Source organism: Myotis myotis, unplaced genomic scaffold (assembly GCF_014108235.1).
Source record: "Myotis myotis isolate mMyoMyo1 unplaced genomic scaffold, mMyoMyo1.p scaffold_m19_p_12, whole genome shotgun sequence".
Taxonomy (NCBI): domain Eukaryota; kingdom Metazoa; phylum Chordata; class Mammalia; order Chiroptera; family Vespertilionidae; genus Myotis; species Myotis myotis.
The window spans coordinates 55,871,853-55,895,855 of NW_023416316.1; the positions used below are offsets into that span (position 1 = coordinate 55,871,853).

The 24,003-nt window shown below is 40.6% G+C and overlaps 1 protein-coding gene across 5 annotated transcripts in view; it reads right to left on the minus strand.

The window, feature by feature from the left end:
• TTC39B (tetratricopeptide repeat domain 39B) overlaps positions 1–24,003 on the minus strand; it is a 118,905-nt gene that overhangs the window by 17,656 nt on the left and 77,246 nt on the right. For all 5 annotated transcript variants that reach the window (XM_036331194.1, XM_036331191.1, XM_036331190.1 and 2 more), the window contains 11 exons: positions 21,587–21,654; positions 18,333–18,397; positions 15,371–15,476; positions 13,897–13,962; positions 11,453–11,561; positions 10,846–10,913; positions 10,697–10,756; positions 6,680–6,841; positions 5,951–6,042; positions 5,189–5,315; positions 1,803–1,911 (listed from right to left, as the gene is read on the minus strand). In XM_036331194.1, the coding sequence (XP_036187087.1) occupies positions 1,803–1,911; positions 5,189–5,315; positions 5,951–6,042; positions 6,680–6,841; positions 10,697–10,756; positions 10,846–10,913; positions 11,453–11,561; positions 13,897–13,962; positions 15,371–15,476; positions 18,333–18,397; positions 21,587–21,654 (1,032 nt within the window). The remainder of the gene's footprint in view (positions 1–1,802; positions 1,912–5,188; positions 5,316–5,950; positions 6,043–6,679; positions 6,842–10,696; positions 10,757–10,845; positions 10,914–11,452; positions 11,562–13,896; positions 13,963–15,370; positions 15,477–18,332; positions 18,398–21,586; positions 21,655–24,003) is intronic.

Genomic DNA, 24,003 nt, shown 5'->3' on the forward strand with positions numbered 1-24,003 from the left:
TGATTGCCAGAGGTCGGGGGTTGGAAGGTGGGTGAGCAAAATGGGTGAAGAGGGTCAAAGGAACAAAGTTCTATTTATAAAATAAATAAGTCACAGGAATGTAACATACAGCGTGGCAACTATAGCTAATATTACTGCAGTGGATATTTGAAAGTTGCTAAGAGAGTAATCTTAAAAGAAAAGAAATGTGTAACTATGTATAGTGACAGATATTAACTACACTTATTGTGATGGTCATCTTACAATGTATACACATATTGAATCATTATGCTAACCTACTATACACCTAAAATTACTATGTCAATTGTACCTCAATTTTGAAAAAATAGTTTATGATATATTAATAAATTTAAAAAACTAGGCTAGTATATGTTCAGGTACATTATGATTGAAACTATAAAAATCAGCTAGGATGGACTATACAAAAATTGTAAATTAATTGTGTTGTAGCAAAAATATGGATAGTTTTTTCACCTGCTTCTACCAATTGTAATAATGTGTTTCATTTTTAAAAACTGTAAAGAGAAATCTCACTAAACATTTCAGCCTCATGCTGCAGCTCCGAGTACAAAAACGACCCAAACGAGGTCCTCCTGCCTGGAGCCAGCATCACAGTGCAGGCCCCTCGGGGAGCGTACTGGGTAGGAGGGGCCAGTGCTCCTCCAGGGCCGTCCTGGTCCAGTTCAGAGAAATGAGCTCACGGCTCTGACCCCCCTGCCTCCTCCTGAACTCTATGCCCTTTCCCGTGCTTATCACCACAGACGTTTTCATTTTTACTCCAGAGGATAAGATCATTATCTTGAGGGATGGGTAAGGCAAAGGACAAAGGCTGACATTACGGATGGTTTATCACAAGAGAAATCCTCTATTGAAGACAGACAATTAGCAAAGGTCAGAACACAAAAACTGGGATATTATCTGGTCCGACACCACTCCCGCTTTAAAAAGAAAACGTGAGTGTTATCTGACCACACCTGAGGGTCAGGGTGAGGAGGCGGGTTTTCTATGGTCTCCAAGCTGCAGAGCCGGGACCCTGGCCTGCCTTCTACTAACAGGTCAGCTGCTCCCAGGAGAGGACACTCCAGGGAACTGGAGAGGGGCCTCTAGTGCCACCAAAAGTAATGAGTAAAAGAAATCTGTGATAAGATTTCAACTTGAAAACAGTTCTCTGTGTCCACAAAAGCATGATAGTCACTAGAGAGTGAAAGCAGGTGTGGCAAGAGGCACAAGATAAAATCAGAAGGGCATGCTGTCCTTGGGCTGCTTGGACACTCGCCTGCCTTCTTCCCTTCCTCATTTTTGGTAACAGATTTATTCAGATGTAATGCACATACCGTACAATTCACCCATTTAAAGTACACAACTCACGGCATGTATTAGAGTTGTACACCCATCACCACAATCAATCTTAGAACAAGTTCATCACCCCAAAAAAGAATGCCAGACCCTTTAACCACCATGCCCACCCCAGTTCTCCATCCTGGGCAACCACTGGTCTACTTTCTGTCTTTACAGGTTTACCTATTGTCAGTATGTCATATAAATGTCAGTATTTTATAATTCATATAAAAAAGACTACATATAAATGTAGTCTTTTCCAACTGGCTTCTTGCACTTAGCCGAGTGTACCCAAGGCTCGTCCATGTGTGCAGCGCATGTCATTCCTCCTTTCACCTGGACCGCAGCCACCAAGCTCTTCTGTCCTCGCGATGCACACAGAGTAGCACAAGCGGATGTGAGCAGGGACATGACGGGAGAGAGGGAATGGTAAGGATTTCCAGGCTTTCAAGGTTCATACTTACTTTGATTTTGTAAAGTTGTCTCAGCCTTTTCAATAGTTAACAACAGATTTTCGGAGAGGTCTTCTCTTTTGCTCACTATTGGAAAACCATTCCAGATGTACATCATTTCCTAACAGGGAGGAATGCAAACCCATTTGCAATTATGTGACGGTTATTCAATGTCCTTTACAACAACAAAACTATGAATCTGTGTTTGCCTTGGTTGCTACGGCTCTCATATAGAGTTGAGTGATATCACTTCCCCTTTCTCATTTTATTATATGACTTTGTCTTTTATACTGTGAAGTAATTCAATAGGTATACTATAGTGTGTTTTTACTGAAGAAAAAAAAACTTATTCATTCATTGAACAAATATTTATTAAGCGCTTATTGGTATTCAGACATTTTAGAAGATAATCAATTATAGATACCGAAGTAAATATTTTATTTTTTAAAAATGTTTTTATTGATTTCAGTGAGACGGAGAGAGGAATAGAAGCATCAATGATCAAAATCATTGATCAGCTGCCTCCTGTACATCCCTTACTGGGGATCGAGCCCAAAACCCAGGCATATGCCTTGAGAACAGAACCGTGATCTCCTGGTTCCTGGGTCAATGCTCAAGCACTGAACCACACCAGCCAGGCAAATAAATATAGCATTTTAAACTGATACAATGGACAATTCTATTTACATAAATCTTTGCTGTTACATTTAAATAAAGGGAAAACATTATAAAATATCTGCCAATTATTTACATAAATTGTTTCCAAGGATGTCACTGGAAATGAACACAGGAAATATTTCATTGGGCTCAGGTTCTGTTATACCATTAAAACATGTGACAGTTCAGTAATGCAATCCAATATGCAGAAAATGTATTCATTTGAAGGCCATATGGCTGAATGACAGCCCTTGAAAATGTAAATGAATGATTTTTTTATTGCAAATTACATTTAATAAGGTAACAGATGAGAATTTTTTTTGGACCAAAAGCAAATGTGCTTTTGCTTGAAAATATTTTTATAATCTTCCTGGTAGTGCAGTTCATATTTTTAAAGGTATGAAATAAGCAGGGTAATTAGTATTTCTTAGAAATGAAACATGATAAGGATATTATTTAAACAACCTCTTACAGGGAAACTGTGGAAATGCGGAAAATGCAGTTGAGTATAGTGGCAACAAGGTAATCTTTAATTTATGCCACTGAAAACTACTAAAACTGCCACACTCTCCCTTGTATTTCACAACTAACAGTTTCTTGTTGCTAACAGTGTCACAACTCAATTCAATAACTAATGGGATGTTTAATGATGACGATCTTTTTAAGATGTTGTTTTTACTGATGAAATATTTACAAGAAGAAAACAAGTTACCACAATTTAAGCCAATGATACTGCCTTAGATCTAGAGAAATCAGTGCAGTGAGGTGACCTTCCTGAAGACGCTTAAAGAAGTTGGATATAATTAGCTTATAGAAGTCCTGGGGCAGCAAGAATGCTATGGTGCTCCAGATGATTTTCAGGAAAGTTCTGTGACGTAGGAAGAAAATGTCTCCAAGCACAAATGAGTGATAGAAGTGAATTAGGCAGGGAGCTAAAAGCTCCCTGGGAATACAGCAGCAGGTTGCCACATTAGCTGGGAACGAGGGAATATTTGGTCCTCTTCCTGGTTTTCTGACCTTCATCTGTGCTCAGATATAGAGTGCTCATATTTGGTCTAGCACAGGCACAGAATAACCTGTGCAGGGGTGGTGTTCCCTGAGACTGTCTATCTGAAGCAGGAAACACACACGTCTGGGCACTAGGTGCAGGTCACTCTATCACCTGGTAGGGGCTACAGTTTTCTTTCTCAAGGCAGACAGAGAGAGAGCTCCCATAACTCAGTGATCAAACAATAAACAGCCCAATGGAAAACTAGTGAGGTACATGAACAATTCACAAAAGCAGAAAGAAATAAGACTAAGTAGGCACATAAAGATATGTTCAACTGCACCAATAGAAAAACACAAATTCGAACAGTAAAACACTGTTGGTAGAATTTTAAACTGATTCAGCCTTTTTGGGAGGGCAGTTTGGCAATGTCACAATATTAAATGCATATACCCTATAACCAGGAACTCCATTTCTTGAAAGCTTTCCCAGAGAATTATATGCCCAAGGACAGAAAGAAGAATGTAGAAGAATATGAATTGTAGCATGTTTGTAATAGTAAAAACTGGGGGGGGGGGGACGACACAAAAACATGAAGAACTTTCAAAGGGGAATAATTGAATAATCTCTGAAATACAAAAAAAAAAGAAATGTTTTAAACTTCAGGAAACCCAAGCAGAGGACTGCAGAGGTGAGCGGGCAATGAACAGCTGCCTGTGCTGACTGCCTATGCAAACCTAACGCCCCAACGAACCACAAGAATTTGAGATATCCGGTACTTTTTCAAGAAGTCTTCATGAAGAACATTTAAGTTGAAATTACGGTTTTTATGAAGTCTAGCCTTGGTGGTCTAACCATGAGGACTATGGCTCGGGCCATGCACTGCCCGGTACAGCAGCCACCAGCCACTCAGGCTCTGAGTCCTGGAAATGTGCTCGTCCACAGGAGATGTGCTCCCAGAGGAGAACACCCGCACATCCCAACGAATCAGAGCTCTACAGAGGGATGGGAAGCAACTCATGACATTTCGTTGATTCCATGATCAAACAACAACTTTCTGTATATCCTGGATTAAACAAAATACTACATCTTTTCAATCATTTTCATGTTTCCTCGTCCTTTCTAACATTTACCTGTTCATTTTTAATGTGGCCACTCAGAAAAGAGAAAATGACCTATGTAGCTAGCATTACAAGTTAACTCAGCTTCAATTAAGTCAGCGGTTCTCAGCCTGTGGGTCGCGACCCCTTTGGGGGTCGAACGACCTTTTCACAGCGGTCGCCTAAGACCATCGGAAAACACATATATAATTACATATTGTTTTTGTGATTAATCACTATGCTTTAATTATGTTCAACTTGTAACAATGAAGTTGGGGGTCACCACAATATGAGGAACTGTATTAAAGGGTCGCGGCATTAGGAAGGTTGAGAACCACTGAATTAAGTCAACTCACCCCACTCTGCCTGGATTTCCTTATCTATAAAATGGGCTACAAAGAGAATCTACCCTCACAGAGTCCTCAAGAATCAAAAGATTAAATAGTTTTTATCATGATGGGCCGAACATACCAACTTGTCAAAAAAAAATCAGTTATAATATTCATTATTTAATTTATTCACCTTACAGACAACACTTACAATGGTTTTCAATGGAGCTAAACTTCACAACAAAAGCTAGGCGTGCTCCCTGCTGCTAGGAATAGACCATTAACTTCTAGAACACAAACAGTAAATAAAATAAAGGCAGATACCAGGGCAGGCAAGACGAGCTTCACAGGTGCAGGCAATGAGGCGGAGTAACGGCGAGACTTCCTCACGGCAAACTTCTCTGTAGGGATGGACTTCCCGGCAATTCTCTGCTTCAAGCTGTCCACCTGTCTGTGAAGAGCCCAGCCCCAGCGAAAGGTCATTAGGACACAGACTCTATTTACATCCATGGTGTTCACGCCGTGTTCCCTAGCCTAGACCAATAGCAGCATCACGTGGAAACCTGTTCCAAATGGCAATGTTCAGGCTCCTCCCCAAACCTAATGAATCAGCAACTCCTACGGCTGGTTGGCTGGATGGCTCAATGGGTGGATACTAATGTAAACAAAGCTAAACAAATTACTTCCCAGAACAGTCTCTCAGAACCTTTGACACACTAATGAAAACTAAGGATATGTTAAACTGTGTTTCTTAAGTTTATCTGATCACAGAATACCTCTGATACATAGCAAAAGTTGACGTCTTTTGCCAACAATACCATCTTAGGAAACTGTTCAAAATGCAGTAGCAAAGTCCGAGTAACAAAACAAAAAAAAAATAATAATGTGTTCTCAAAATTCCTGCTAAAAGGATGCCATTTTGACTCTTAGCTAAATATATTTCTAAAGAGTTCCTGTGTTAAATAAGTAGATCAATTAAAGAAATATGAAGGTGAAGCATGGGAGCGCGGTAAGGAAAAAAGATGATGTACTGTGTGCTCCTCTATACATAGGAGGCCTTGGTTACAGAAGTAGTATATTGCTCACCTGAATAAAGTTACCACATTCTCTTTAGTTGCTTCTACTTCCTCCTCAGGAAGCATGCTCAAAATCGCAGCTTTCAAGTACACATACGTTGCCTGGAGGCAGAGAAAAAAGCACCTGGTTATAGAAGAGCCATAGGAACATGGCACTTCTACCTTGCAATCAGGAACGACCTAGAGGTCTTCCAGAGATGATATGTAAGAGGTATCAAAGAAATAACAGAAAATGACTCGCGATGCCTGTTCCAAATAAGATTAACACTTTTCACTGACTGCTGACCATTTTCCTACTATACAACTATAGCGCTCTTGGGTGAGAAAATGGACAAAATGAACGAGAGATCATTATCTCATTCCTCCCAACTTCTCACAAATGGATCAGAATCAATGTTGATTATTATGAAAAGCTTTGTCATCAGGGCATTGGAAATTCTACAGAAACATTATCAAAACTATTGGTATTTAATAGTTTTTATATAATTTTTAAATATAAGTGCAGTTCCTCTCCAGAGGAAAAGCCTCTGTAGAAAAGGACTCTTTGGATGGCTTTAAAAGTACGCAGTGCTGAGGACCAATAGTGGTCATACCACCAGGCATTAAATGCACATTTCCTCCTTTGACAGGTCTCAGTGGCGAAAACCATGTTGACATCATACTACTGAACAAACAGTCCTAATAAGTCCTGTATACTTATTAGCAAATAGATGACATTAATAAAAGCACTGCTCTTTACCTTGGACCATTTACTCTCTTTGCAAAGCAGGTCTGAATAGTAATACGCCTTCATCCAGTTTTGTTGGAATATATTAATCCACATCAGCTCCCAATAACAGAGATGGTGAAACTGTTTCCATTCTTCTTGAACTGAAATGCATTTTCGAAATATCTCTTGTGCCTATAAGTCAATTGCATAAAGCTGATCATCCAGATATTACACAAGGAGATAATAACCTAATGGAAAAATACATAAAACACTTTGTACAGAAAGAACAACATTATCCTTCACTAAACCACTCAAAATGATGCTATGTTCCTTTCCTCACATGTAATGATACAGTTCTTTTCTGCCTCTCTGTTTAAGGTTCTGAGGTGGCTGTGAAACTTTATAACGTGCGAATGGGGAAGTTATAAAATGTAGAAGTAAGTAAGATATAAAATGTAGAGGTCCATTAAGAAAAGACTGACAATAAAAGTCAGAACTTTCAGAAAGTAAAATATACCTTAAGCAAAGTTAAAGGCAATGGACAGACGGGGAGAAGATATTATCAGCCACATAAGTGGCAAAGGATTAATCTTATACAACAAGTTTATCAAATCTTCTAGAAAAAGACAAAAAACTCAATGGGAAAATTGTCAAAGATGAATAGGCAAATTAGAAAAATACATGAGTAACAAATATACATATGAAGAAACTAAAAAATATAAATTTAAAAATTAGCCCAGCTTGCCCTAGCTGGTTTAGCTCAGAGGATGGAGCGTCAGCCTGTGGAATGAAGGGTCCCAAGTTTGATTCTGGTCAAGGGGACATGCCTGGGTTGTGGGCTCAAGCCCCAGTAGGGGGCGTGCAGGAAGCAGCCAATCAATGATTCTCTCTCATCATTGATGTTTCTATCTCTCTCCCTCTCCCTTCCTTTCTGAAATCAATAAAAATATATTTTTTTAAAAACTAAGAGCTATTCTTAAAAAAAAAAAAAAAATTAGCCTGGCTGGCAGGGCTCAGTGGTTGAGCATCAATCTATGAACCAGGAGGTCATGGTTCAATTCCTGGTCAAGGCACAATCCCCAGGCGGGGGCATGCAGGAGGTAGCCGATCGAAGATTTTCTCTCATCATTGATGTTTTTATCTCTCTCTCCCTCTCCCTTCCTCTCTGAAACCAATAAAAATAAAAACATAAAATTAGGTTATCATTGGTTAGCCAAGAAAGAGGCAAAAATAAAACAGATCATGTCCAGACTGGGTAAAGAGCACTGGAAACAAGTATTCTATCATTACAAGAGTTTAAATGGAATAGCCTTAAGTCAGGAGGGCAATCTGGCAGAATTGATCAAAATGCAAACATCTTTGACCTGGCAATCCTAATGATCAGCATGCCACACGTATGCACAGAAATATACATATAATCATGTTTACAACAGCATTGCTTATAGTAGCCAGATGTCCATCAACAGTGGACCGCTGTCACAGGTATAGTACATCCATCCTAAGAAATGAAACCCAGCCATCAAAAGGAATGAATGACCAAGAAACCAGAAACACCAATCAGAAAGGATATATGCACCCCTATGTTCATAGCAGCACAATTCACCATAGCTAAGATCTGGAAACAGCCTAAGTGCCCATCAGTAGATGAATGGATTAGAAAACTGTGGTACATCTACACGATGGAATACTATGCTGCTCTAAAAAGGAAGGAACTCTTACCATTTGCAACGTCATGGATGGAACTGGAGAGCATTATGCTAAGTGAAATAAGCCAGTCAATGAAGGAAAAATACCACATGATCTCACTCATTCATGGATAATAGAGACCATTATAAACTTTTGAACAATAATAGATACAGAGGCAGAGCTGCCTCAAACAGATTGTCAAACTGCAGCAGGAAGGCCGGGGAGGGTTGCGGGGCAGGAGGTAGGGGGGTAAGAGATCAACTAAAGGACTTGTATGCATGCATATAAGCATAACCAGTGGACATAAGACATTGGGGGGTAGGGGAGGCTAGGGGACTGTCTAGGGCGGGGGGATAAAATGGACACATATGTAATACCCTTTGTAATACTTTAAGCAATAAAAAAAAAAAAAAAAAAAAAAAAAGGAATGAATGAGAGTTACATACACTGACCTGGACAGAAATCCAGTATGTATTGTAAGTAGAAAATAAAACAAATCAAAGAAAAATACATGTTTGACCCCATTTGCATAGAAGCCAATTGTTTGTGAGAATCCTATATAATAAAAGCCTAATATGCAAATCTACCAAATGGCAGAACAACCGGCAGAACGACCGGTCCTTATGACGCGCACTAACCACCAGGAGCTGTCCCCAGCCCGCAGGCCCCAGGCCAGTCAAGGCGGGTGCCAGCCTGGGCCCCCTGATCGCCCCACCAGTTGCCCTGTAGAGGGAGGCGACCAGCAGTGGCAGTGGGAGGTGGGGCCAGCAAGCAGGTGGTGCCAGGCTGGCCAAGGTGGGTGCCAGCAGGAGCCCCCCCGATCGCGCTGCTGATCGCCCCACAGATTGGCCCTGATTGCTGGCCAGGCCTAGGGACCCTACCAGTGCACAAATTTCGTGCACCAGGCCTCTAGTATTTATATAAAGGCTCTTCATCTTCTTCAAGGTAATCCTAACTGATAATAGACAAACATAGTAATTGACCGTACCTTCACTATGCCTCCCATTGGCTAATCAGCATGATATGCAAATTAACTGCCAACAAAGATGGCAGCTAATTTGCATACTGCAAGCAGGGCGGGACAGTGCTATCCCACCTGCCCTGCCGCCATCCGGGCCTGCTATCTGCGATCCTGGGCGGGGTGTGTGTGTGTGGGGGGGGGGGGGGTGTGTGTGTGTGTGGGGGGGGGGGGGGGGGTTTGTCCCGTGTGAGACCGGACCCGGGACGGCTGGGCAGGGCAGCAGCGATCCACCGGCCCACCTGGGCATCCCGTGTGCGACCTGGGGCCGCACCCCAACCCCCGGATTGGCCCTACCCTGTGCTCCACTAGGGGTGGGGCCCAAACCCCCGGATCGGCCCTGCCCAGTGCGCAACCCGGGGCGGTGCCCCAACCCCCCAATCGGCCCCTGCCCGGTGCACGACCCGGGGAGGCAGGGCAGGCACCTAGGGATCGGCCTGCCATCTGCCACCTGGGGAGCAGGCCTAAGCCAGCAGGTGGTTATCTCCTGAGAAGTCCCAAACTGTGAGAGGGCACAAGTAGGGCTGAGGGACAGCCCCCTCGCCCCCAACACACAAATTTTTGTGTACCGGGCCTCTAGTTAGTGAATAATTCACTTTGATGAGGAGCACACATGTAGTACAGTGAGGCTGCATCTCATGCAGGGGCTAAATTCCAAAGTCAATATATAATACCAGAGACCCAGTACACAAAATTTGTGCACAGGTAGGGTCCCTAGGCCTGGCTGGCAATCCAGGCCGATTGGGGCCTTCCGGCTGCCAGACGGGGCCTTCCTTCATTCCACGCCGCCCCCTAAGGATCAGTGCACACCACAGCAAGTGATCGAACTCCCAGTCTCCTGGTAGAACTCCCGAGGGGACACTTTGCATATTAGCCTTTTATATATATAGATAGAAATTGATAATAGTCAAGTTTTTTTTTAAATCCCTTAAATTGTCCACCTCTATTTTGTATACTCTACTATGAATTGTTTCATGTACTCTATGTGTAAATGTAGACTGTAATCAGTAATCTACTACATGTAATAGAACACACACACAAAATTTAATGTTGGCTTTTCAACCACAGTTTTTCCTTTGCTTCTGTCTAGGTCCGTGGTCGGCAAACTGCGGCTCGCGAGCCACATGCGGCTCTTTGGCCCCTTGAGTGTGGCCACGAAGTTTCAATCGCACTAGACGTGCGAGCCCACATGTGGTATTTTGTGGAAGAGCCACACTCAAGGGGCCGCAGTTTGCCAACCACTGGTCTCGGGCATACAGCTAAACTGACTTATGTTGAATGAGAATGTGATGCAACTCCACCACACAGATAACGTCCCAAGTAATTCCTCCCAAAGAAATTACCTCTTCTACGTTCCCTTTCAGCAGCTCTATTCGGGCATGATAGAACAGCATGAGTGAGCCCTGTGGAGAAAGGAAGAGAACACACTGTTTAATGGTCGGCCTGACCAGGGGATCACGGCTGAAACATACACTTGCGATTCTCAGCGTACATTTGGAAACTGCTTCAGGAAAGGTGCCAGGAGATTCTCTGCTTCCACAAGGTTCACCTCTCCTGTCCCTGCAAATGTAACAGGAAAAGCCTCAGTCTCCAGGAAACATGGCAGACCCTGGTAATCAATTTTCCACAGTTCATTAACACGCAGCAAAGGCCTATTCATGGAAAAGATGAAAGCTGTTCATTTCTTTGGAAAATATTATAAGACAAGCCTCATCTGTGACTTTCATTTAAGAAAGCTCTAGGACGGACTAATTCTTAAGAACGGAGGAGGTTGTCTTAGATTCCCTAATTGGAATTTCCAGTTTTAATGGCAATATTAACTTATTTTAGCCCACTTTTTAATTTAAAAGGAAATCTAGGATGCTAACATAGATCCCCTTCAACAAGTATTATAGAATTTTTTTAGCTATGAACAGATTTTAAAAATTCAATGAAAGAAACCCTCCACCATCCCTGACAAATGCTACTATTTTCCACCTTTATTCATAAATAAATAAATAAACATACTTAGACTATTACTGCTTACTTATTTTTCAAAATTGTTACTTAGATGAAAGATAACCAACTGACAATGACATAAAATGTAGCCCAGCACTTACCAAGTATTAGGGAGATGTAAGTATGGAAAGACAGAATAGTCAAGCAGCAGAGTGGAGACCTCATGCTTCTTCCGGATGCACCTTCCTGTAGCTGCAGGAGGCCCAGTTCCTGTGGCAATTAAACGCATTTTAGAATGAGAAGAGCATGCCTGGAAAATCATATTTAGAAACTTTAAAATGCTAGCTCCTGTATCCCCACCCACCACAAAGGTGGGCTCATTTTTCAAGAGCTTAGAATAGTCATAATTCCTAGCTAGAAACAAACTTTACATTTTAAATTAGCATAAGACACTCTCACATAATTCTTTTATATCATGTGGATTCTAGGGAGAGAGAAAAGCAGAACTCATTTCAGAGAAATACTGTTATTTCTCTGATATAAATATTAATTTGTTAAAACATACTGAGGATCTAAGTGGAAGGCACTATGGTGGGTATAAAAAAATATGGTTCTATGTCTCCAAAGACCTTTCCATCAAATAGAGAAGACAGTAGACAAGCACATGATTTTATTAGAATATAGTGAGTGCCACGTGAAAGATGAATGGTCAAGGGGAAGGGGAATGATTAAATACAGTCTGAATAGATAGAACATATCATGAAGAGATCACCATAAGTACATAATGCCTTATGAAGAACAGATACAGTAGTGTTGGGGTCCAGCCCCAGCAGGTCCAAGGGTTCCCAAGGTGGGGACGGGGTCGGCGAAGAAGGAATGACACGGAGGCAGCATTCAGATGATCAGCAAAGCCAGGTTCTCTAGCCAGGTTTTTTCTCTATTCTCCTGTTACATCTGTATTTATACCATTTGATTTTAACCCTATCCATTCTATTCCAAAGGTTAGGGCAGCCATGGGCAAACTACGGCCCGCGGTCCGAATCCGGCCCATTTGAAATGAATAAAACTAAAAAAAAAAAAAAGACTGTACCCTTTTATGTAATGATGTTTATTCTGAATTTATATTAGTTCACACAAACACTCCATCCATGCTTTTGTTCCGGCCCTCCGGTCCAGTTTAAGAACCCATTGTGGCCCTCGAGTCAAAAAGTTTGCCCACCCCTGGGTTAGGGCGTTTGTTATCTCCATTCCAAGGTCACTACTCTACAAGGAAGTAACTGAAGATTATCCTAAGTAAAGATTATGTAGCTTAAGCGTGATTGTTCGTAGTTAAGGTGATTAACTACCCGCCTGGCACTTAGTTAAGGGGTTTTACTGATTTATTCCCTTCCTTAGTCCTGTTAATCCCTAACTCCATGGAAAAATTCCCACCTGGGGAAACAACCTTTCTCAGAGAGGGGACCCTGGTTAAAACACATAGCACTAAGAAGGGGAGCAAACATATTAAGAACAGTATGCCATATACGCCAGGTCCCTTGCAACATATGCTGTGCAGATGTTTCTTCCCTGCAGCGACTGTGTCAAGCAGCAAGGATGGACTGGCTTCCGGCCCAGTAGGATAAATAAGGGGAAAAATTAAAGGTTTTTGCCCTGGCTGGGTGGCTCAGTTGGGTACAGCATTGTCCCATAGCCCAAAAGATTATCGGTTTGATTCCAGGTCAGGACATATATCTAGGTTGCAGATTTGATCCCCAGTAGGGGCATGTATGGGAGACAACCAATTGATGGCTCTCTCTCTCTCTTTTTCTCTCCTTCCCTTCCTTTCTCTCTTAAAAAAAAAAATCATTAAAAAACATCCTTGGGGGAGAATTTTAAAAATTACAGCTTCTTGTATATATTCTCATACATTTCTTAAAACCTGCTCTCCTAATTAACAGGGATGGCTTTTGCAATAAGGCAACTCTGATAATAGCATATTGAATGCTCTGATTAATAAATGTTATACGGTACAAAAACAAACTCATGAAAAACAAATGTCCTTGCTTAGTTTTATAGCAAAGCTTGTAAAAAAGACAAGGAAACCCAAAATACTGCAGCTATGCTTGATCATGTGAATCATAAAATGTTAGACTTGGAAATCTAGCCAATTTCCTGGTTTTACAAAAGACTCTGGGGTTGTAAAAACGTTAAGGAAGCAAACGTGAACCACGAGAGTGTACTGAAGGCCCAGCAAGCACAACACAGGGTGGGGCAAAAGTAAGATTTTGTTGAGTACACAAAACACAGACTTTATTCTTCTATTATTAATTACTGCATTATTTTCCATCCGAACAACTATAAACCTACTTTTGCTCCACCCTGCATTGGTGAAATAAAAGTTTTAATTCAGAATTTAGGTAACAAAGGTAAAAAAATTTAACATTCGGTAGAAAAAGCATCTCTAATTCCTAAAAGACATGATCAAGGGCCAATGGCTCTTTATCATCCTGCAAACAAATTGCCAACAATTGTCATGTTGGTCATGAGGACATGTTGCATTGCTCTACGATTCAGTAAATAACATTTTATCTTCACTGTCAAAACGGAGATAAAATTAAATTTGTACCCTATTTCCAGAAAATCCTATGAATTCTAGTAGTCTGATAATCCGTGCTGGTAAGAGGGACAGCATCTGTAAGAGAAAAATAATACAAGTGTACTCACATGTTAGTGTATCTCACCGTAGGTAAACGTTAAACTCCAAACAACTTCAAGTTTTAGTAATTCAGGAATATGAAAAATTAGAACCAAGTTGAAATCACCAGTCGTGTCTCAATCATCACTTACTACACAGGTTGCAATCATTACTTGTGAATTAATTTCATTTAGCTAAGACAATAATCTAAAAAAAAATGTTTAAAAAAAGGAAAACCTGGCCTTTTCAGCATGCTCTAAAGACAACGTGCTCCTGTCATGTGCAGTGATGCAATGAGGAGGCGGCAATTCCTCAGGGCCCACCGTTCCAAGCAAGGTTTCTTCTAGCATCCTCTTCAGAAAGCTCATGTGTGTTGTATTCTGCATGACCTGCAGGCACCACCAGTGGACCGCTGCACACTACAGCCCCTCCCTGGGACATTCCTGCGAGCCGTGGTGAAGGGAAATCCTCCCAGTGCAGAACGTCCAGCACTGCACCTGGCTGTTCACTTTGCTCAGAAGGAGAAATGGCCGCATGTGTGACTTTATGCGATTCATGGGCTGGAGCCCGTGGTTTGTTTGGATGGTCAGGGGTTTGGGAAGAACATGATGGGAACATTGATGACAACAAGGTCTGTGGAAGAGGTGTGTGGATGGGCCTCTCTGAATGGGCAAAAGCCACGAAGACAGTTGTGTCGCATGTGCATGTTCACTAAAGGCTGACCTCAGCAGAGGAGGATTTTAATAAAGTGGATGGGGTGACCCATTCTGTGGACAGTGGTCAGTCTCCTTGCTCAGCCACCTCTGTCAGCGATCATGAACAAAGTGGCCGTGGTAACATATACACTCGTGCATAGGATTCCCTTTACCAGTTTATTTTCACAACAATTCCAGTCAAACCTTAATAAAATTCAAAATCTCTAATATATCACAATTTGACAGGTATCTACTCCCAACGTTTCACCTCACCCGGAACATCAAAATCATTCCCCAAGTTGGTAAGCAATTCCTGGTTATTATAAATTTTAACCATAACTTGGGGAATGTCACTCCATCACCTATTTTTCATTTCAGAGCCATCATTGCTATAGCAACAATATTTCTGATGTGGAAATGGTACTGGATTCCTAGGCCTTCTTACCGAAAAATGTTATTTCTCCATTCAGAGTGCTATATGCTTCCCTTACTGTACAACCCAAAATTATTCTGAACATGTGCAGGACTTTATAACACATACTGACCAAAGCCCTCACTGGGTCTCAACAGAAGAAAACTGATCCCACTCTACCACTTACCAACCAGACCCAGGCAGAGGGTCAGGGTGAGGTTCAAATACAGTACAGAAGGCACTGAAAACCTACGATCTTTTACAAATGATTCTGGTGGGTATATAATTATTTACTTACCAAATTAAAGGCCCCTATTCCAAGTTTGACACCCCCTTCAAACTCATGGAAGAACTGTTGCTCCACTTTGTTCTTCTGAAGTATATGCAGGATAGAAAGACATTCTCTGGATTGAAGACAAAAGTTAGAGCATAAATTTATTATGACTCTGAAAATGATTAAGTCAAATTTCACACTTACACACCATAAAATAATTGTCATTGGCCAAAATTCTAGAGAATATCTAAGTGGATGCTGCTGTGTTGAGTTTTACTTTTAAAGCTATTGCATAATGATCAGTAAGGAAAAATGGCACACTCCTTTCTACACTGTTTACCAGGCCTAATCCTCTGGGCTTAAAGCAAGAGAGGTTCAAACACCAGCAAGTATGACCCAGGAGACGTAGGACTGCAGAACCTCCGTCTCCCAGCCTCCCACAATGTGGTAGAGGGGACTTCCTGGGTGCGGTCCATTCCTCAGCCACCCCAGCTTCCATCAACTAACTGAGATGCTATTGACAAAAAAAAACCCTTGAATTTCAGTGTGATCACCATAGTCTCCAATAGACCAAATGAATTAGAGCTTGTGACTAGGAAACACTGAAAGAAGAAAGCAAATTCCATCACAATAGCTCCATTTAGCCTCATTTTTTCCTGTTCCTCCAAGCAAATCTTACTGATTTCTCACTTTAATATCTTTTCTAAGCATTTCTCCCTTTCTCTTCACATCTTCAAAAGAGAAATGCAAATTAAACTCAATGACAAAGATATAAAATTTATAATAACCAGGAAATGCTTACCAAATTGGTAAACATATTTTAAGGGTATTAAGAAATAACCAGATATTATGTGTTATGATGTAATTATAATGCATGCACCTATATTATGATGTGCTGAAGTCAAATTTATTTAACCTGAATCTAATAATCCTGTAGCTCAAACTTGCAGATTATAGGAAATATAAGGAGCTATGAACTGAATTATGTCTCATCCCCCACAAATTCATAACCACCCAGTACACTGATGTGACAATTAGAGAAAATTGAGTAAAGTCAATAGATTAGTTCATAATACATTAGTTCAGAAATCAATGTTAGTTTCTTGATTTTAATAACTGTACTGTGGTTCTATAAGATGTTAACTTTTGTGAAACTGAGTAAAGAATATCTGAAAATTCTTATAAAATTCTGAAATTATTTCAAAGTGAAAAAACTTTAAAAACACACAAAAGTTTAAAGGTCTTCGTACTTTAGGATTATAAAAAAACACTTTCCTATGTTTTATTAGTATTCTTTTTAAAATATTCTAATATTAAATCTATATGAAATTTATTTTTGCAGTCATTTTTTCAAAATGAAGACCAATTTTCCCAAAATCATTTGTTAAAGTCGCTGTCTTCCTCCACTGTTCTGAAAGAGATTTATGTATGTATAGGAATTTAGTATATTTTAATACACACAAGTGTGTCTACACGTACGTACACACACATGACGCATCTGTTTCAAAACCCCATGTTTCATTCCACTTGTATATGTCTGTGCTATTATAAGACTATTTTAATTTCTTCAGTTTTTTAAGTTTTGATGACTAGAAGCAATCAATTTTAACATTTATTTACATCTTCTAAAAATATTTTGAGAGAAAAGCTAAAAACAGTTTATCAGGATCTCACAATTCATCCCCCTCCAGGGTTTTTGAATGGAATACAATTTTATGAAATCATTTTGGGTAAAAGTATCTCTTAAAATACTAAATGCTTCAGTCTGAAAATATACAGGGAAAAATGAAGAACACCAAAAATGGTAGCTATATGGATACTTAAAGAAGACTCTAATATAAGACTATTTCAACAAAAGACTGGCACTGCATTGTGAGGTTTATAATATGCATATGTGTTCTATCATCAGAATAGTATAAAAGACAACAGGTGGGATATGAAACTATACTTTTGCAAAGTTCTTATATTTTATGTGTAATGGTACAATATTAACTCTAAGTTGACTGTGACAAGAAGTATATTGCAATCACTAGAGAAACTATTAAAAAATTAAAGATGGCTACAGCTGAGAAAATAGAAGGATTATTTACTTTTTTAATTTATTAAAGCAAAAGAAGGGAAAAAACCAATGAGGCAAAGTGAAAAAACAAAATGGTAGTCACAAGTGCAAACATATTGTCATACTGATAAAAACGAAGGACACAATGATGCACAGCTACAAGAAATGCAATTTAAATATTTTTAAAAGGTTTAAAGTAAAAGAATATTTGCCATACAGACACTAATTATAAAATAGCATGAATAGCTGTATTAATATCAGAAAGAAAAAAAGATTTCAAGACAAGGAATATTATAAGGAGTTAAGTAGGGACAATTCATACTTATAAAAAGGTTAATGTATTGGGAAAACAAACCAATTAAAACTATACAAGCCTAACAACAGAGTTTCTAAATATACAAAGCAAACACTGATGTAACTAAAGGGAGAAATAAATGACTCCAGAATCAAAGTTAGGGAGTTTTAACATTGTGAGTAAATGATAAAACCACTAGATAAAAATCAAAAACGATGCAGAAACTATGAACAACACCATGGTCCACCTTAATTGAACATTTGAAACACTGCAGAAATTCTATTGGACAATGCTGCTCTAGAGGCTGGGCCAAAGATATACCTGTCATTTTAAATTTATGAATTGTTTGTAGAAGAGAGATACTAAGATCACCTAAACATAAATTATCAGCTCATATTCAGCTGTTTTCCCTTAAAATTACATTGAAATTTATATTCTGTTGTCCTATAGCAATCAATCAGTAAGCCAGAAATCAAGTGCATTTTTGCCAACATCAAATTAAAAAAAAACCCTAGTCATAAATTTTGAAGTACAAAATGGTACATAGTACAGGAAAAACCACATGATCGTGGTCAAAAATACAAACTTCCAGTGGTAAGATTTAAAAAGCCCCATCTTAAATTTTAACTTACTTATATATATGGTAACTCGTCCTAATTTTGAGTCCACCTTTGATGAAATTGATCATATTTTCATCCTGAAAACAATTCAATTAAATAATTAGATCATCTAGCAAGAGAGTCTTAAACCTTCCCCACAGCTATGTAGCTGTGTGATCTGAACAAGATGCCATCTTTTGAGAACATCATTTTTAAAATTAAAACATTCTTATTGTTTTATATTTGAAATACCGTTTTGTCATTTTTCTTCCAAGTTAGAGGACAACAGGAAGGAAACATTTTTTAAATCCTCAAATTACTTTAAGAAAGTAATTAAAGAAATAACTCTCACAATAAGGGGCCATATTGGTGAATACAAACTTACTTTAATGAACCTTCTTCTTGGTTCAATAGAATCCAAAATGGTTGGCTCTAGGAATATGATCTAAGGCCTTTGCTGTCCCTGTCCGTCATACTCCAGTCAATGGGATTCGGTTCTTTTTGCACAGGGTATTTTAATAGACAAAGACCATTTATCATTGTGAGTGTCATTCATATATATTTCCAAACTAAAAATAACTGTTCTGGATTCTAAATTTCTTGTCAATAATATGAAGTTTTGTTTTTTGGGGGAAATGAACTTCTCTTTGCCCAATGGTCATCAACCATCAAATTGGGGCAGTTGGCCTAAATGAATGGCATTTTGAGACTCAGCATTCTAAGGTCCCAAAAGTCTCTTTAAAAAGCCTATCAAATTAACTGCTTGAAGGAAGTTACTACAGGGTCGCAAAAGGAGGTTTACAGTTGTCTGTATGGGAAATAATACAATAAATAATAATACAATAATAAACTTTGTTTTGTGTACTCACAACTGTAAACCTACTTTTGCCCCACCCTGTATAATAGATGATGCAATGGAGATGGTCCCATGTTTCCCATTTCTAAGAACACTTTTCTAAGCTATTAATATCAGAAAGATGCTCTGGTATTTATCTCCTGTGCACTTGAACATCATCTGAAGCAAAAGAAAAGTTGACTTTAGTTTACTAATTTCATTAATTACTTAAATATTTAACATTTAAATTATTATAATATTAATAAATACAAAATTCACTACACAATTTTTATCATTGTATTTTAAGGTATTTTATGATTACACAAATTGCAATAATGGCCATAAAAAATGTGCTTAAATTAGATTAAAATCTGCCTCAAATAAGAATATTTTATTTCATGATTCACCAAACATTGGCTGAATGCCTGTTTTACCCTAGGGCACCCGGATGCAAAATTAGACGAAAGCAATGCAATGTGTTGAGCAGCGATTCTCAACCTGTGGGTCGTGACCTCTTTGGGAGTCGAACGACCCTTTCACAGGGATCGCCTAAGACCATCTTAAAGCACATATATAATTATATATTGTTTTTGTGATTAATCACTATGCTTCAATTATGTTCAATTTGTAACAATGAAATTGGGGGTCACCACAACATGAGGAACTGTATTAAAGGGTCGTGGCATTAGGAAGGTTGAGAACCACTGTGCTAAGGGCTGGAGGAATGCATACGGATGGAGACATGCACAGCGGGATGCCATAACAGCACAAAGGTGGGAGGGCTGGAGGACGGGAGGTATTGGTGCTTAAAGCACATGTGTACACACACACACACACACACACACACACACACACACACACACACTGATTAGGAAGTAGCCTGGTGAAGAAAGGCAAAGCAGATGTAAAGTTTGCAAGCAAAGGAAAATTCAGTGGGAAGGTGAGAAAGCATTACAGGTCACAGGGTGCTTGGCCATCCTCAGCACTGCTGCAGAAATCTACAGCCAAGGGAATGACGAAGGAGTAAGAAAGCCACCTCTACCCAGGCCACTCGAATATGCAACATACCTGCCACCTGAGGCCCTCGGGAAGAGGAGAGCGGGGAACTAGGGGAGACACTGGTTTAGTTTGGAAAAGCCTCCTCCATTTCTGGTATTCTAACACAGAACCACTGCTGTAGTCCGTGAGAGCTACTCAAGGCTGAAGCAGAGGAATGACAAGGTGAGGTGCTCATCTTTGAGAGGGAGCTCAATTGCACAATGAGAACGAGCGGGAGGTCAGAGAAATTAGAGTCACGGGGTTGCTGTCCAGCCCAGGGAAGAGCTGAGGTGCACCTCCACTAGACAATTATAGTCAGAAGGAAGAGGAAGAGATGGAGCTGCTAAATCTTCCAAAGGTAAAAGAGGCATGACCATGCGGAAGAGGAAAACCATGGATATCTCCCGGACGTTTGATTACAAGTATCCAAGCATAACATAAGCCTTCAAATCACAGATGTGGTTGTCAAATCCCCATTAGGGAAACACATCAGAAAAAAGCGAAGGCCTCCGTGACTAACATCATGTTTATTTACTAACGCGGGAAGACTTGTTTTTAATCAGCCTTCATAATACGGTAGATTTTAAGAAACAGGGTCATGGGCCCAATGGATTCAATTTTGCCAAACCAGGATCCAACCTAAGCAGTCACCCTCCAGCAAAAGAGAAAAGCAATTCTCAATACGGTGTGAAACGCTGAGATTGAGGAAGGTTCTTTTCATATTACAGCTGAATTTCTACCTCTTACAATCTCCACCCCACGGCTGCCCCACGGTGCCCATCACCGCCACCCATGCTTTTTAGAAGCATTGGAAGGTACTGGTGGCAACGGTTCCTCGAGGTGAAATTAAAATGCCTCCTAGGGAAATGAGTCATGGTTTTGTTAGTGACTTTTTAAAAATGCTTATTCAGAGGAAGAACTAAAAGCAAGACAGGGGAATGAGAATAGGGAGAGGGAGAAAAATAAAATCTGAAGTATGCATGAAAGGCGTGGCTCTCGGTGCATGCATAACTGAGCTCTGCTGAAGCAGCTGATGCAAGAAGGGAATGGCCAAGGATCAGGGAAGCCTTTTATGCCTGGGCCACTGCTGTGTGCAGCCCTCTACCAATACGAGCAAGCACAGAGGGAGAGAGAAGCTCGGTTTTCATACAGAGGAGCATCCTGGAGTTAGGTGTGGTACTTGCAAGACGGTTCCTTTAAAAGGCAGTCGTTTCTAGTAGACTGCAGTTTGAAACAGACTCTACATGTGAATAGGAATAAAGCTCCCTGGTTTATCAGAATAACAAGTATCTTTCATTGCAGCTCTAAGTCAAAAGAACTGAAGCGCTGACATGGAAGGAGCCATGTTTTTCTATGGAGTTTTGGCAGGCTACCCTACCCCAGCAACATGGACTCTAAAGCAAAGGTTCGTTACCTGCACAAAGGTGAGTGCTGCTTTCTGTAGGAGACACTCGGCATAACAGATTTCGGCATGCATTTCCTCTAGTAAAAGAAACAAATAAAATCATATTAAGGAAAATCCCAGTGCACAGTAATTGCTCTGAGATGTTCAGAAAAGACTGGTAGATAAATGAGCCCAAGAGAAACGCAAAACCCTAGATTGCCCTGATGCTTCCGTAAAAGTGGAAAGATGACCTCCGTTCTCAGTCTCTCCCCAAGGTTTTCCCAGAATGTGCAAACTGGCTCAGGAGAGTCATCTTATGGTTCCACTCAAATGTGAGGGCAAGGAGCCAGGCCATTAGTGTCAGGGACCCGAACCCAGCTCGTAAGAGGAAACCAAAATTCAAAAGCATTAAAACAAAAACAGAAAACCACTTCATTTTTATAATAATATTCAAGTTTAACACAGTGCAAAGATTGAAAAAACTAACTTACATTTGTGAATTCTAGCTTCTACAATATGAAGGTACGATAATCATGGCAATGATCAGACACATCAGTAACCTGAAAACAGCCATTCTCTAGAGCTCCGTGAGAAAGAACTGTGCTGTGTGCACACGTCACGGCCCCTACACACAAAAGACATGTGAAAAGCGCACGAGCCAGGTTTTAGGCTGTGTTGATGGCTGTGGCACCGAGCACGGGAACAAAGCCCTGGACCGGGGGCTCTGTGCAGCATGTATATCCCGGGGCCCGTGGAGCGCCTCCAACACTGGGTCTGTCTGCCCAAACAAGCCATTACACTTGCAGAGACTGGGGAGAAGTGGGGAATCTTTGCATTAAAAACATCAGTCGATTCCTGTTTTACCCCTGAGATGCAAATGGGTATTTTATTTAAGTAAATGAGCTTGGGGTGTTTAACAGCCCGGGTTGGAGGAGAGGCTCTGCCAAGTAATTAGCGGTAGGGCCTCAAGAAAGCTCCCCGGCCTCTCTCTGCTGGTCTCCTCGTTTGTACGGCCTGGCTACAAGGTCTCTACTGCGGAGCTCGGAAACCCCGTGAGGTGCTGGTGTGGAGCTCACCATTCCGAGAAGCACCTGATACATAAATAAAGCAGGACTTTTGTGTGCCGTAATGAAAAATAGGGTGTTTCCATGCTAGTGGAAAAGCTGTTGAATTAAACTGGATAAGAACTATTGCTTTTATTTACACACCAGACCCCTGACCTCTGTCACACACACACACTACATACCACTGGTTTTCACAAATGGGTTCAACGTCCTGCCATGCTCATATTCCACAGATTGAATGTACAAAAAAAAGCAACTCTGCCTCTAAGATTCCCCCACGAGCACCCATAAGGACGGGCCGCATTTGAGGAGTGATGGCCTGTGCACATCCCAGCAGCATCGACAGGGTCTCAGTCCTTCAAAACACCCCACCTCCACGTGTGCTTTTGGACTTTCCCGGTGTATCCAGTCGATAAAAACTGGCAACTTCTATTTGTAGAGTCACCTGACTATCCTCTCCCCCGGGTACACTTGTAACGAAGCGGGCACGGTTAGGAACTATTCACTTTGAAAGCCTGCTCAGTAACCCAGACGGTTGGCGTGGGGCAGGTGCCGCAGGGAGAAGCTGCCATTGGGCGAGGAAAGTGCAGACCACCTGCAGGTGTGCCTGTGGCTGAAGCACCAGGTGTAAAGGGAGGCGTGGCCACTGAGTCTGGAAATGTTAAGTCAGAGCTAAATCATGGACAACCCTGAATGTCAGAGTCGGGGCTCGATTCGGGAGGCAATGGCGAGTCCTCGCACAGATCTGGGCAGAAGGGTGTCAGGGTCAGAGTTATGTTAAAGACAGACAAATCTATCAGCAGCTGAAGGATATAAGCAGAAAGCAGAGCTAAAAGGCAAGGACGTTTGAACTCCATGTACTATACGTACATATTCTTCACATTAAATCCCTCTTCCATCCTAAGCACTGCCTATAACTATGTATTCCTCAAGGCAATTTAAAAGCCATTCAGGGCGACATGCCAGCCACGAGAGAAGGAAGGGTGTGTTCCATGTTAAACCCATGAAAAGTTTAATTAACTATATTTCCTCCTGCACCCAACCAGGCACTCAAGGATGTAAATGAAAATTACCAAGAGGAAAAACAAATCACATGCTAAAGCTACAATGTTTTGACATGCTCTCTTGAACACAAAGTCTGTTTGGATTGCACTGGCAGCCAAATTCATTAGGAATAAATGCAACTTAATTTGTGAAAGTCTTATTTCTTCGATGTCTTAGTTCACTGAAGGAAACACCTTCATTTTGCATTGAAATGCTAGCTAAGCATGCCTTTGGGTATAAAAGTCTAAGTAAGCCTATATTTCAGAATAGGCTATCGTCATAAGTTCACTTATTTTTTTAACTTATGATTATTAATTAATTTTTATTTTTTAGAGCAGC